A 14,146-nucleotide genomic window follows, 5' to 3' on the forward strand; every position below is an offset into this window, starting at 1 on the left:
TTGGATCAGGTGACTAAGAGTTTTGAAATTGGGCATGCTTCAGGCCTGGTTGATTAGGCTCCAGTTCACTCTAATTTTTCTGATTCTTCCCTTCACTGTGTATAGCTCCATTTTCAGGCTGATAATTGACAATGAAAAGCAGGTGCAAAAATTTTTGGATCAATGGCTCATAGAACTGTTGTGGACTTCGTACTCTTGTGGTAGGAAAAGGACCATTGTAATATCGTGTCACCTCTGCATCCCAGCTGAAAGAGCTTCTCCTTTCTCAGCTCGCAAACAAAATTTCCAGGCTTCATTATGGTTGACCCAACTCTTTGCCCATCGGCAGTGGTCAGGGGAGGAATGCCACGTACTAATCAACCAGCGAATCCTTAAACCAGTCACCACACTAAGGAGAGTGGGATTAAATTGGTTGGCTTATTAGGCCAGGGGGATCCCGCTTCTGGAGTTTGGAGTGGGAACCCATCCACCCAAATCACACAGCTGCTGAGTAGCACAGGGGATGGGGGCATAGATGCTGGGGAAGTAGCTGACAGCATCCACTGTGTCTTTCATCTAGTAGGCTGAGCCTGATCCTAATGAGGCCAAAGTTTTGCCTGGCTTGTGTCATTCTTTGTTCCTGGCCATCCTTTTATCCTCCACAGTTCATCCTCAATGGCCAATTCCACCACCTGGCCACAGCCAGTCCATAGCTGTACCTCTGCATCCAAGTGGCAGAAGAAGTCTCTTATACTGAGGAATATATTGTCCTCACCTAAAGTCTAATAATACCATTTATTGTTGGCAGGCTAGATAGTAAGTAAGACATGCATATGATACAATGAAGAGAATGCTGCTCTCTTTTTCTGGTTGACTTTGGCATTTCAACTGCCTGGAACTTCAACCTTCAGAGCTCTTCTTAAAGGGAATATTTAATTTGCTCTAAAAATCATTTTGCACATAGAAGAAACTGATCTGTTTCAATAGTGAGTCCCCTTTTACTTGAATGAGAATCTGATGTGACATATGCTGTTGATGACGGCAATTTAAATGCCCCGTGAGAACTTCATCTCTCAAAATAAACTTTCCACTGTGTCAGCCCGGGATCTCTCTGAAAGCAGAGCTTCGGATGAGGGCTTGCATTGCAGGTTGCTTGCTTGGGGCACAACCTTGGTGTGCAAGAGCAGAACAGGTAATGAAAGCAAACTGGCGCAAGGACCTCTTACCGCGGTTGTTACATCTGTGAGCGACTCAGTCCCACCAGAACCTCCCATGAGCCGAGAGAACCTCAGAGGGACCGAGGGAAAGTGGTTATCCGTTGACGCCTGTCCCCTCATTGGTCAAGGGTCACCTATGGGGCGTTAACTCCTTTTTTCATACTTCAGGGCTGTAAGGGTTAGGCCCCGCCCAGGTGATTCCAGGCAATCCCAGGTGAACAGGGGGAGGTACCTGGTAACGCGAGGCACCCCCAGCAAAGGCTGGAGCAAAAGATGGGTGGCGAGTGTGAGGCGGGGCACGAAGGGGGTGCAACACACACTAAAGGGAAGGCATCTGCCAGAGCCATGTAGGAACCTGCAAAGGACCGGAAACCATCTACGTGGCTCTTCTGTCTTTCCTGGGTGTCTGAATGGCTTTTCTTTCTTTCTTTCTTTCTTTTTAACATCTTTATTGGAGTATAATTTCTTTACAATGGTGTGTTCGTTTCTGCTTTATAACAACACGTCTCTAAAAAGGTAAAATTAATAAACACATCACCGACTGAATTGCTGTCGAGCCCTGCAGGACTCTCATCAACAAAGAGGCAAGCACGCCAGTGAGGAGAACCGGCAGGGTCCTCAGAAGAGAAGGCTGCTTGCGGGAGGAGCTGTCAGCATCGCATCTTCAATTGGCGGGTCCTCTCATGCCCAGCAGGGGCTCCTTGCTTGGAGGGTAATTTTTACTCTCACTGTTCAGTCAGTATGATGGCTTTGTCCCTAATATAATGGTAGTTCTGACTTTCCTTTAAATTATTCCATAAAGAATCAGAAAGAAGGCCTCTCTCCCTTTTCCCTGCCCCAAAAATTCCACTCAGAAAACTTTTCTCATTTACATCTTTGCCTCCACATTAAATTTCTCATTCATGTTTCAGGTGAATCAAATGCAGCGTCAACTTTCAACACCCCGTGTAACTATCACAGTGACTCAAAATAATTGCCGACTGTCAGTGTATGTGCTGCAAACACAGATATGCCCGCCACTGGCTCTGTTATCACCAGAAGAAGGCAAAGCTTGCGTTCTTCTCTGGGCTCCATTCAAAACCTTAGTGTCGGCGAGGCAGAGTGTTGAGGCAATTATCTGCTTAATCTGTCCAAGAAACATATGCCTCCTCTGCCCTGAAATCACTTGTTTAGAAAAAAAAGTCTTTAAAGCAATTTTCTAGTAAGTATAGATTTAGCTGGAATGTTCCAGAGAATTGCCTCCGACTTTGGCTCCTCTAGCTCAGTGGTTTTCAATCAGGGATGGTTTTGTCCCCCCAGAAGACACTTGGCAATAAGGGGACACATTTTATTTTTCTCCCGTTGCGGAGCACAGGCTCCGGACGCGCAGGATCAGCGGCCATGGCTCACGGGCCCAGCCGCTCCGCGGCATGTGGGATCTTCCCAGACTGGGGCACGAACCCGTGTCCCCTGAATCGGCAGGCAGATTCAAAACCACTGCGCCACCAGGGAAGCCCGGGGAGACATTTTTGACCGTTATAGCCTGGGAGGGCTGGGGGAGAGTCCTACTGGCATCTAGTGGGTAGAGACCAAGGATGCTGCTAAACATCCTACAGTGTGCAGGACAGCTCCCACAGCAAAGAATGATCCAGCCCAAAATGTCAGCAGCACCGACACAGAAATCCTGCTCTAGCTGTTGAGGATTTATACATAAATAAGGTCACTTGTTTAGAAAATTCAGACCAAAAAGAAAAAAAATTCCTTCCTTCAATTGAAAAAGAGATGAATATTAAAGACTATTTTAAGCCAAAATAACCCATAAGACAAGTTTGTGTTTAGCCTATAATCTTCAACTTCTGCCCAAATGAATATACGTGTTTATAAGATTGCAGTTATATATAGTTTGTGTTCTTGTTTCTACTTAAAAATGTCACTTCTATAGTCTTTACATCATTTTAATAGAGAATATTCCATTGTTTCAATTCCTTTCTCTTCGTTTCTTTCTTTCCTTCCTTCCTTCCTTCTTCTTTTTTTTTTTAAAAGTAACTTGAGCAAAAGCACGCACTCCAATTTGAAATCTGGCTTTGGAGACCTGGCCATGGGGCACTCTTGAATGATTATTTTATTTTTAAAAATTTTATTTATTTATGTTTGGCTGCTTTGGGTCTTCGTTGCTGCACACGGGCTTTCTCTAGTGTGCAGTGAGTGGGAGCTACTCTTTGTTGCGGTGCACGGGCTACTCCTTGTGGTGGCTTCTCTTGTTGCAGAGCACGGGCTCTAGGCACTCAGGCTTCAGTAGTTGTGGCTCACGGGGTCCACAGTGCAGGCTCAGTAGTTGTGGTGCACAGGCTTAGTTACTCTGCAGCACGTGGGATCTTCCCAGACCAGGGCTTGAACCCGTTTCCCCTGCATTGGCAGGAGGATTCTTAGCGACTGTGACACCAGGGAAGCCCATCTTGAATTATTTACAACAAAAATTATTTTCAAAACATTATAAGAAATTGGTATGATGTAAATTTACTACTTGTGAAAAACATTTGCTATTTATGTATTTTTAAAATTTAAAAACAACCTATGTTTTTCTTTAGAATGTAATATTAGAGCAGCATTGGTGCTGAGCTTAATAAAAAAATTCACAGCGTGAAACCCTGGCTCCTTCAAGGTGGGGGCCACTTAGCCTCTAGTTCACAGGAACATATCTAGTCTGGGCTAAGTCCACACTGCATCACAAAAGGAAAGAGTATCTCTGGGCTTTCTATCCTGTTCCATTGATCTATATTTCTGTTTTTGTGCCAGTACCATATTGTCTTGATTACTGTAGCTTTGTAGTGTAGTCTGAAGTCAGGGAGCCTGATTCCTCCAGCTCCGTTTTTCGTTCTCAAGATTGCTTTGGCTTTTCGGAGTCTTGTGTGTTTCCATACAAACTGTGAATTTTTTTGTCCTAGTACTGTGAAAAATGCCAGTGGTAGTTTGATACAGATTGCATTGAATCTGTAGATTGCTTTGGGTACTATAGTCATTTTCACAATGTTGATTCTTCCAATCCAAGAACATAGTATATCTCTCCATCTATTTGTATCATCTTTAATTTCTTTCATCAGTGTCTTATAATTTTCTGCATACAGGTCTTCTGTCTCCTTAGGTTTATTCCTAGATATTTTATTCTTTTTGTTGCAATGGTAAATGGGAGTGTTCTTAATTTCACTTTCAGATTTTTCATCATTAGTTTATAGGAATGCAAGAGATTTCTGTGCATTAATTTTCTATCCTGCTACTTTACCAAATTCGTTGATAAGCTCTAGTAGTTTTCTGGTGGCATCTTTAGGATTCTCTATGTATAGAATCATGTCATCTGCAAACAGTGACAGCTTTACTTCTTTTCCGATTTGGATTCCTTTTATTTCCTTTGCTTCTCTGATTGCTATGGCTAAAACTTCCAAAACTATGTTGAATAAGAGTGGTGAGAGTGGGCAACCTTGTTTTGTTCCTGATCTTAGTGGAAATTGTTTCAGTTCTTCACCATTGAGGACGATGTTGGCTGTGGGTTTGTCATATATGGCCTTTATGATGTTGAGCAAAGTTCCCTCTATGCCTACTTTCTGGAGGGTTTTTATCAAAAATTGGTGTTGAATTTTGTCGAAAGCTTTCTCTGCATCTATTGAGATGATCATATGGTTTTTCTCCTTCAGTTTGTTAATGTGATGTATCACATTGATTGATTTGTGTATATTGAAGAATCCTTGCATTCCTGGGATAAACCCCACTTGATCATAGTGTATGATCCTTTTAATGTTCTGTTGGATTCTGTTTGCTAGTATTTTGTTGAGGATTTTTGCATCTGTGTTCATCTGTGATATTGGCGTGTAGTTTTCTTTCTTTGTGACATCTTTGTCTGATTTTGGTATCAGGGTGACCATGGCCTTGTAGAATGAGTTTGGGAGTGGTCCTCCCTCTGTTATATTTTGGAAAAGTTTGAGAAGGATAGGTGTTAGTCCTTCTCTAAATGTTTGATAGAATTCGCCTGTGAAGCCATCTGGTCCTGGGCTCTTGTTTGTTGGAAGATTTTTAATCACAGTTTCAATTTCAGTGCTTGTGATCTTTGATAAAGGAGGCAAAAATATACAGTAGAGAAAAGACAGCCTCTTCAATAAGTGGTGCTGGGAAAACTGGACAGGTACACGTAAAAGAATGAAATTAGAACACTCCCAACACCATACACAAAAATAAACTCAAAATGGATTAAAGACCTAAATGTAAGGCCAGACACTATCAAACTCTTAGAGGAAAACATAGGCAGAACACTCTATGACATAAATCACAGCAAGATCCTTTTTGACCCACCTCCTAGGGAAATGGAAATAAAAACAAAAATAAACAAATGGGACCTAATGAAACTTCAAAGCTTTTGCACAGCAAAGGAAACCATAAACAAGACGAAAAGACAACTCTCAGAATGGGAGAAAATATTTGCAAATGAAGCAACTGACAAAAGATTAATCTCCAAAATTTACAAGCAGCTCATGCAGCTCAATATCAAAAAAACAACCCAATCCAAAAATAGGCAGAAGACCTAAATAGACATTTCTCCAAAGAAGATGTACAGGTTGCCAACAAACACATGAAAGAATGCTCAACATCACTAATCATTAGAGAAATGCAAATCAAAACTACAATGCGACATCATCTCCACACCGGTCAGAATGGCCATCATCAAAAAATCTACAAACAATAAATGCTGGAGACGGTGTGGAGAAAAGGGAACCCTCTTGCACAGTTGGTGGGAATGTAAATTGATACAGCCACTATGGAGAACAGTACGGAGGTTCCTTAAAAAATTAAAATTAGAACTACCATACGACCCCACAATCCCACTACTGGGCATATACCCTGAGAAAACCATAATTCAAAAAGAGTCATGTACCAAAATGTTCATTGAAGCTCTATTTCCAGTAGCCAGGACATGGAAGCAACCTAAGTGTCCATCAACAGATGAATGGGTAAAGAAGGGATGGCACATGTATACAATGGAATTTTACTCAGCCATAAAAAGAAATGAAATTGAGTTATTTATAGTGAGGTGGATGGACCTAGATTCTGTCATACAGAGTGAAGTAAGTCAGAAAGAGAAAAACAAATACCGTATGCTAACACATATATATGGAATCTAAAAAGAAAAAAAATGGCCATGAAGAACCTAGGGACAAGACAGGAATAAAGACACAGACCTACTCGAGAATGGACTTGAGGATATAGGGAGGGGGAAGGGTAAGCTGTGACAAAGTGCGAGAGTAGCATGGACATATATACACTACCAAACGTAAGGCAGATAGCTAGTGGGAAGCGGCCGCATAGCACAGGAAGATCAGCTCGGTGCTTTGTGACCACCTAGAGGGGTGAAATAGGGAGGGTGGGAGGGAGGGAGACGCAAGAGGGAAGAGATATGGGGACATATGTATATGTATAACTGATTCACTTTGTTATAAAGCAGAAACTAACACACCATTTTAAAGCAATTATACTCCAATAACGATGTTTAAAAAAAAAAAAAGGAAAGAGCAGAATCTTGCTTAACAAATCAGGATGTAAAGAGACAAATGCTAAAGCTCATGGTGATAAAAGTAATTATAACCACTTATCTGATGAGTCAAAAAATGTTTGTATTTTAACAGATATGAAAACTATTGGGATTCAGCTGAATGGACAGAGTCTAGTCCTGCCTGAAATTCTCAATGTATCCCATTGTCACCCTGGGTCTTCTGCCCTTCGAAGTCCAGATAGTATTGCCTGGGACTCCCATTAAATATCCTAGGGAATTTTAAAGCACTTCCTAGGTTTTTGCAAATTTCTGGAAGGCCTGTGGCTCTGAGTTCTCGTCTCTCTGAGTTAATTCAGTTGATGGTCATCTTACCATACCCCCCTTTTGTTGCTCCCTACTGCACCTGCTCAGACAGAACTCATCTCCAGTGCCGAACTCAGCACACACTCCCCAAACACACCATCCCCCCTTAGACTGTGTGCCTGTCAAGCCCTTGGTGAAGATAAAGGAGAGGTTATAACATGCAACACGAACAACTTCGGTGCACACAGTAAACGTAGCAGTTAATTAAAGGACCCGTTGATCACTGGGGCCTTTTTCTTGGGCCAATTCCCATCGTATAGCATCCCAGCCTCCTCCCTACCCCTCAGTAGCCCTTCTCCCTGCATCCTGTCTTATCTTGCTCATCATCTCCTTCCTCCCAGATGGTCCTATATTGTTCATACTAAGTTACACAGAGCAGTTCAGCTCTCTTGAGTCTGTACTCCCCACATCAATTCCAGCTCTCCCTTTGCATCTCAAAACCAAGCAAACCAAAAAGCCTTTAATTTAACAGGATTTACATGTCTAGAAAGCAGTTATTGTTGTTCATAGCAATTTATTTTCCTCTCATCCATCTGTATAAACTTTGTTCATTCCTTTAAAAAGACAGTTGTGAGATATAAGCCTGTATGTATGTGTGTATATATGCATGTATCTATATCTATGTCTATAGCCACATGTCCAGTAAAAGAGAAGTTAGGTAAGTGGCTTCAAGTGCTTGGACTTCAGCTACAGGGCAGGTTAGACGCGGATGTGTCCAGTGCTCTGCCTTGGTTTCCAGTTTCCAGCTCTTTATCTCTAAATTGTTCAGCCTGACACTCAAGGGGTTCCTTCCATCCATTGCTCTACTGAGCAACCTCATCTTTCAGAGTCCATGTCTTACTTGGTCTCTCTCTACCTGGTCTGTATTTACAAAATGTGGTGGGGCATGGAGACCACAACTGACCGTTCCTTATTGGTCCCTGAGTGATGGCTCCTAGGTGCCTTCTTCGGTGTGTTATTATTTCTCTGGCTAGTATTTCAGACTCTACAAAAACAGTGATGATATACTTTCTTTACTCCCCCCAAACCTCCTGGGAGGCAGTAGATATTCCAAAGTGTTGTCCACTGTTTCCCCAGATTCATTTACTCCACAAATTCATTCACTCTGCAAACATTCATTACCCGCTATGGGCTAAGAGGTGGGGACACAGCAGCAAACAAGAGAAAGTTCTTGCCTTCCCAGAGTTTATTTCTAGTTGGAGTGACGGTGGTGGAATATCTCAGTGCTGAATGTATGTTGGTGACACCAAGACAGCACACTCTAGTTTCATAAGGAGAGTATACTCCTTTTAGGGTTAAACACTGTAAACAGAAACAATGAAACGTTTTACCTAATGACGTTTTCTTCATCTCCTCAGCATACCACTAATTCTACCCACCTGCCACATCTGCTCGTCCATCACATGGTGACTTGAGTGTGGGTGCTGTGAAACTTTCCTTCTTGGGAATAATTCCGTCTGCAATGAAAAACAGTATTTTAGCTTTTAAAATTATAGCTCTGAAATGTGAATTTCCTTTTCATTCTCCTTGAGACGACCATATATATATGTGATGAGGAAGAAAAGTTGAAGACAGTATTTTACCATGTCTCATTCTAAATATAAACATGATATTCCTCCATTCATTATAAAAACGCCACTCCAAGCCTTATGAATAAACTTTTCCATTTTAATATCTCTTGGTTATACTGTGCCCATTTTATGATGGGAAGCTTTGGCAAAGGCAGCAAGAAAAATAAGTTAATGGAATTACAATAAAGTTATTTACTGAGAAAATCAGGCAAAAGGATTTCCTTTTCTACAAGCATTCAGCATCTCAATAAGTGAATGAACACACACACATACACACACACACACACACACACACACATATATATCAGAAACAGTTTACTCTAAATATTACTTTTCTAGGTTATCCACTTAACTCACCCTATGAGATTTATAGTTCAATCATATCAGTTCAGAGTGGGAAGAAAAAAGGCCATTTATCTAATCCAATTCCTTGAGAAAAAATACATAGGCAATATTAAGAATCTTCAATTATCTAATTTAATAGGAGGGATGATTTATACTCTGTAATCAGTAACATGTGATACTGATTATTTCTAATCCCTTAGAAGAGATCCGACATTCTGCTTTTGGTCCTGTATAGCATGAAATCGTCATGTATATTTTACCGAAAGAAGTAACAAGAATAATGGCCCCTACAGTCTGCAATCATTTTATACTAACATACTGCAACATGGTTTTGCCCTGGGGCAGAGAAGTAGGGATTTTCTCTACTTCAAAAGAATGAAAAATTATTATCACTCTATCCAGTACCATTATAGACTTCAGAGACTTTGGCATGAAATATTCAGAAAGTTTATTTTAGAATTCAATATTTTAAAAGCCTGCTTTAAAACTATTACAGTGATTAGTGGCTTTGTTACTCGGGCCAGTCCTTGCTTGAAAAAGCCCTATGTCATGGTTAATACCATTTGCCGTTTCAACAAAATATAATTTGCACCAACCCAATAAGGCAAATAAGGCACGTAATGCATTGTTTTAGAGTGCCCCCCAAAGAGGAATTGGGACCACAACTCATCAGTTAGCTTTCAAACACACTCTTAAACACTGCTTTCACTGGTAGCAGCTGAACGTATTGCTTATGCCATGATTTTGTCCGTCTGCCATGTGTTATCTTAACCAGGTGGAATGGGTGCCATTCCTCTGCTCCCTGTTCAAGGAGCAATGCCCCTGTCTCAGTGTCTGTAGCGACACACACGGACAACCCAGCTGAGGCCGCCCACACCCTCCGCTGACCAGCCAGAGGCTCACATCTTCACCTCTCTCCATAGGAGTCAGAAAAGCTTATCAGGTGTTTGTGAGGAACTAACCAAGCTTCCGAGGCCATGAATGAAGCCAGTGAAAACTTCCGGAGCTTGAGTTAGCTGCATGGGAATTGCAACACAACCGCTTCTCTCTGGACCATCCTATTTACATAGGGAGACATGTGGAATAGAGTATAGAGCCCTGGTTTGGGAATTTAACAATCATGATTTGAATTTCAAATCTGGTTACTTAACCAGCACCATGATCCTTCTGAAACCACTGAACCCGTTTAGGCTCCATGTCTGTAAAATGGACCCGTCCTGGCATCTGTGCACAGATTTGATGAGACAGGTGATATAAAGACAGTGCGAGGCAGGGTGTCAGTCACTGTTCCCATCGTTATTATTTACTCCCCAAATGTTTTTCTTATCTCTTAATTCTTTATTCCACATTTCTGTTGTGTAATGTGTGAAAGGAAAATCAAAATGGAGTTGGTGTTGCTAAGAGAGTTCTCTAAAATGGAGCCAGGAGACCATTAAGGAAGTGTGACTTCTGCACATCAAAATCTTTTGTCCTGGTGACGTCATCCAGAACACCTTCCAGAAACGCAAAATATTTACTGGACCCTTACCTTAAAACAACGTGTGACTCCTCAAGGGCAAATCTTTTCTAACTTGAGTCAGAGTCAGTCACAAATTTCACCAAGCAGCTTTTAACAACCCCGTGGCTTTTCGTCTCTTCCTTTGAACACTCTTTCGGGGTTACCCAAATTTGTATCTCCCAAACTGCAATTCTTCAGACCCTAAATAAACTCTTTTCTTCTTTGCAGCCTCCTGCATTGTGTTTTTGGTTGACAAATGCATGTATATTTATTGACATATCACAGAAAGAATTTGCAGGATGACTAGAAAAATCATCACTTCTGCCTTTTTTAATATAACCTGTGCACTTGATGACATTCCTTTAAATTTATTGAATGTATTATTTCTGTAGGTTTTAATAAATAACTTTTCCTTTCCTTCACACCTTAGGTATTATCAAGGAAAAAAAACAAAAGATAAACATCAACCTCAGCATTCAAGTAGATAAAATACGTGCCTCTCACGTAGACATGAAAAGAAATGAAGGTTCTGATGTGCTCTTGATGCATAAGGTGAGACGAAACTAACCTGTGAATAACTTTCTGTTTCATTTTCCAGGGAAGTAGATCAAGACTCAGATGGTCACGTCAGCTTTAAAGACTTCGAATATGCCATGAACTACGGACAAAAGTAAGCCTAACTATTGTGTGCTGCTTTGGGCAACCTGTGGGGAGACCGAAATAGATTGTGATATATTTAGATGTCGAATCCCACTCTACCAATGATGTCATGCTGCATACCTTCTGTTAAACTCTTCATCATGGTTCTCAGATGCTCACAGTTGCTTGCACTGCCACTGGGATGGCCCCCAACCCCCCTCCTCTTTACTCTCAACCCCCGACTCCCCCGCCACCAATGCTGCCAGCCAGGATGCTCCACTCAGTTACTGGTCCTTGCCGCCCTACCCACAGCCTCCCTGATCCTCAGCAGTTCCTAGTGTCAGGAACTGCCAGTGGTACCAGTTTCCTTCCTGCATTCAGCTTTGGTTGAACAAATAATAGCATGTACATGCAACTGAGTGTTGACTGTGTTCCAAGCAATGAGCAAGGCTTTTGGAAAACAAAGTTAAGACTTCTCTAAGACAATGTGTCCTTAGTAGTCATCAAAAATCATCATCGCAAAAATGGCCCTAGGGCGCTGGTTGTGCAAGATGGAAAAACCAGATTGAGCTGACATTAGTATAAGTCTTCTCCAGCTGCATACAGAGGAAGGACAGGGTGCAGTAAGGATATCGGAGGCAAAAGACTTACCTGCAGAACCCATTAGAATGGCCTGGGCCTGCGGTTCCTGCAGCAGAACAACAAGCCCTGGGCTGCCTGGCTGCCCTGTGCTGTACCCTCCCTGGTTCTGGGCGGCTCTGCCCTGCCACAAGAGCCTTAGCCATCTGTGTTCCCATCCTCTGTTTTCTGCCCATCCATACCTGGGATCCGGGGACTGCTGTCCTAGAACAAAAACTGTGACCCTGGACATTCAGCACTTATTTTAAATAAATACTCATATCAGTACTAATATTTTGTCTGTAAATGTTCAGAATGCTAAACATTAACAACACTGTGAAAACATCTAATATAATTCAAATTTTAAAAGTATTAAAGGTCAAGGAAATACGTACATTTGTCAAAGAGAAACATTAAATAAGCATCCTTCTGACACAAAGTATTAGCAGATAAACTTAATAAACTGTCATAAATCAGAGGAGCCTACAGAGACATAACAGCTAAATGTAATCTGGTGTTCTGGAGGGGATCCTGGAATAGAAGAAAGGACGTTAGGGAAACACTAGTAAGGTATGCACTTTAGTTCATAATGCTATATCAATATTGGTTCATTAATTGTGACAAATGTACCATACTCATAGAAAATATTCATCATAGGGGAAAGTGAGTGAGTACATGGGAACTCTCTATTCTATCTTCACAATCTTTCTATAAACCTAAAACTATTCCAAAATTAAAAGGTTGTTAAAAAATAAAGTCTTATTCCAAAATTAGCATACTAAGCACTATCTAAAATGAAGAAAACTTTGAAAATCATTAAGAAGTACACATGAAATATTATTTCAAGAACAAAGTGGATCCATGGTATCCTTGAGCATCACGTGCATTTTAGGACAGATTGTTCTGGCTGATGAAAAGCCCTTTCTGACTTCGGGTAGAGTTTTATTCAGCAAGTATTTTCATCATAAATTGAATAGTTGAGTCATTGGTCCTCATCTCAGTACATAAGTGGTACTGCTTTTAGATTTTTAAAATATAAAAATTAGAGTAATCTACCAACAAAATGCTTGTATTTCAGTAATTGCCAGAATACCAAAACCTTGTATTGCAATCACTAGTTGGACCTTATTTCTTCCTGTAATCATGACAAGAGAGAGGGAGAGGTCATGTCCTCCCGTTGAGTGGCAGGCAGGAGGCCAGGGTGGGAAGAGCTATTGGGCAACTGCCTTGATCCGGGATTAGTCCAGGCTCTCTTCGGTCTCAGTGAGGTCTCAATGACAGAAACCTACCCAGACTAGCTTAGACAGAAAAGGACTTTACTAGAAAATACTGGGCTAGCTTATATAATCCAACATAGGAAGGGCAGTGGTGCAGCTGGGTTTCCAGGAAAATGAGAACGAGTAACACAAGCACCTCCGGACTCTGCCCGTGTCCCCTGGTCACTGCAGCCTCACACCATTCTAAAAAGGAATTGGCCTGTCATCTGTGCAAGTGCAAAGACCCTAGAAAGAGGCTTCAGTTGGCCCCTGGATCAGTCAACTCTGATTCATCTTGGTCTAGGCTTGGTCCCTAGACACTCAGCCAGGTGTGCTCAGGGCTGGTCACAGGAGGGGAAGTTGATAAGAGCTGGGCGGCCATCCCCTGTTCTTTTTTTAGAAGAAAGCAATATGACCTGGACCTTCTCTAGGAGGGAGAGCACCTCGAGGATTTGATGCTTAGGAGGGCCCAGGCTCTCAGGGCAGAGCACAGACCAAAAGAAGGGGCCATGAGAAGCTGCTCATGTCACCTTCCCTCCTTACCACTCCCTCTACACTCCATCCAAATCCTTGTCTTGTAAGCTTTGCCCCAGCTTCTCACTTCCAGGCCCCTGCCCCACCCTCGTCCCCAAGCCACATGATGCTGTCTGCAGTGTGACCCTGTTGGTCTCCCTTCAGTTGCATGGCCCAAGGATGGGCGTTTATGCAAGCTGATCAGCTCGGTCTCTCCCCGTGGAAGACCTCAGGAGTGAGAGTGAGGGAGGCGGAACAGCGCTCCTCCGGCCGAATGAGTGGTTATGACTCAGGGGCGAGGGGCAGACGTGTTTGCCACCATGTGGCCTGGAAAACCAAGGCAGCTGGTTTGCAGTGAGAGCAGAAAATGAAACAGACACGAAGAGGGGAACAAGAGAGGAACTAGAGAAACCCATGATACTGGATTTCTGATTAAAGCTTATACACAAGGCCCAGTCATAACCCTTTGGGTCCTATGAGGTAACTCTGTATCCTTCCAATAAATCTTTCTGCTCAAGCCAGCTGGAGTTGCTTTCTGTTATCTGAAACCAAGAGAACCCTAACTGTTACAAGCATAGAGCCAAGGACAGATACTAGGTAACATCAACATTTACTGGGGCAGCAGAGAAAAG

General features: G+C 42.1%; 1 protein-coding gene across 9 annotated transcripts in view; it reads left to right on the forward strand.

Moving 5' to 3' along the window:
• Positions 1 to 14,146, forward strand: part of EFCAB11 (EF-hand calcium binding domain 11) — a gene marked incomplete at its 3' end in the record, with an annotated part of 228,093 nt that overhangs the window by 134,856 nt on the left and 79,091 nt on the right. For 8 of the 9 annotated variants that reach the window (XR_013827350.1, XR_013827351.1, XR_013827352.1 and 5 more), the window contains exon 6: positions 11,087 to 11,158. Coding sequence is in view for 6 of the 9 variants with exons in the window: in XM_079915049.1 (XP_079771175.1) it covers positions 11,087 to 11,158 (72 nt within the window). Of the gene's footprint in view, positions 1 to 11,086; positions 11,163 to 14,146 lie in introns of those variants that run through there. The other variant, XM_079915051.1, reaches the window with a different exon arrangement.

The sequence above is a fragment of the Stenella coeruleoalba genome (assembly GCF_951394435.1).
Source record: "Stenella coeruleoalba genome assembly, chromosome: 2".
NCBI lineage: Eukaryota > Metazoa > Chordata > Mammalia > Artiodactyla > Delphinidae > Stenella > Stenella coeruleoalba.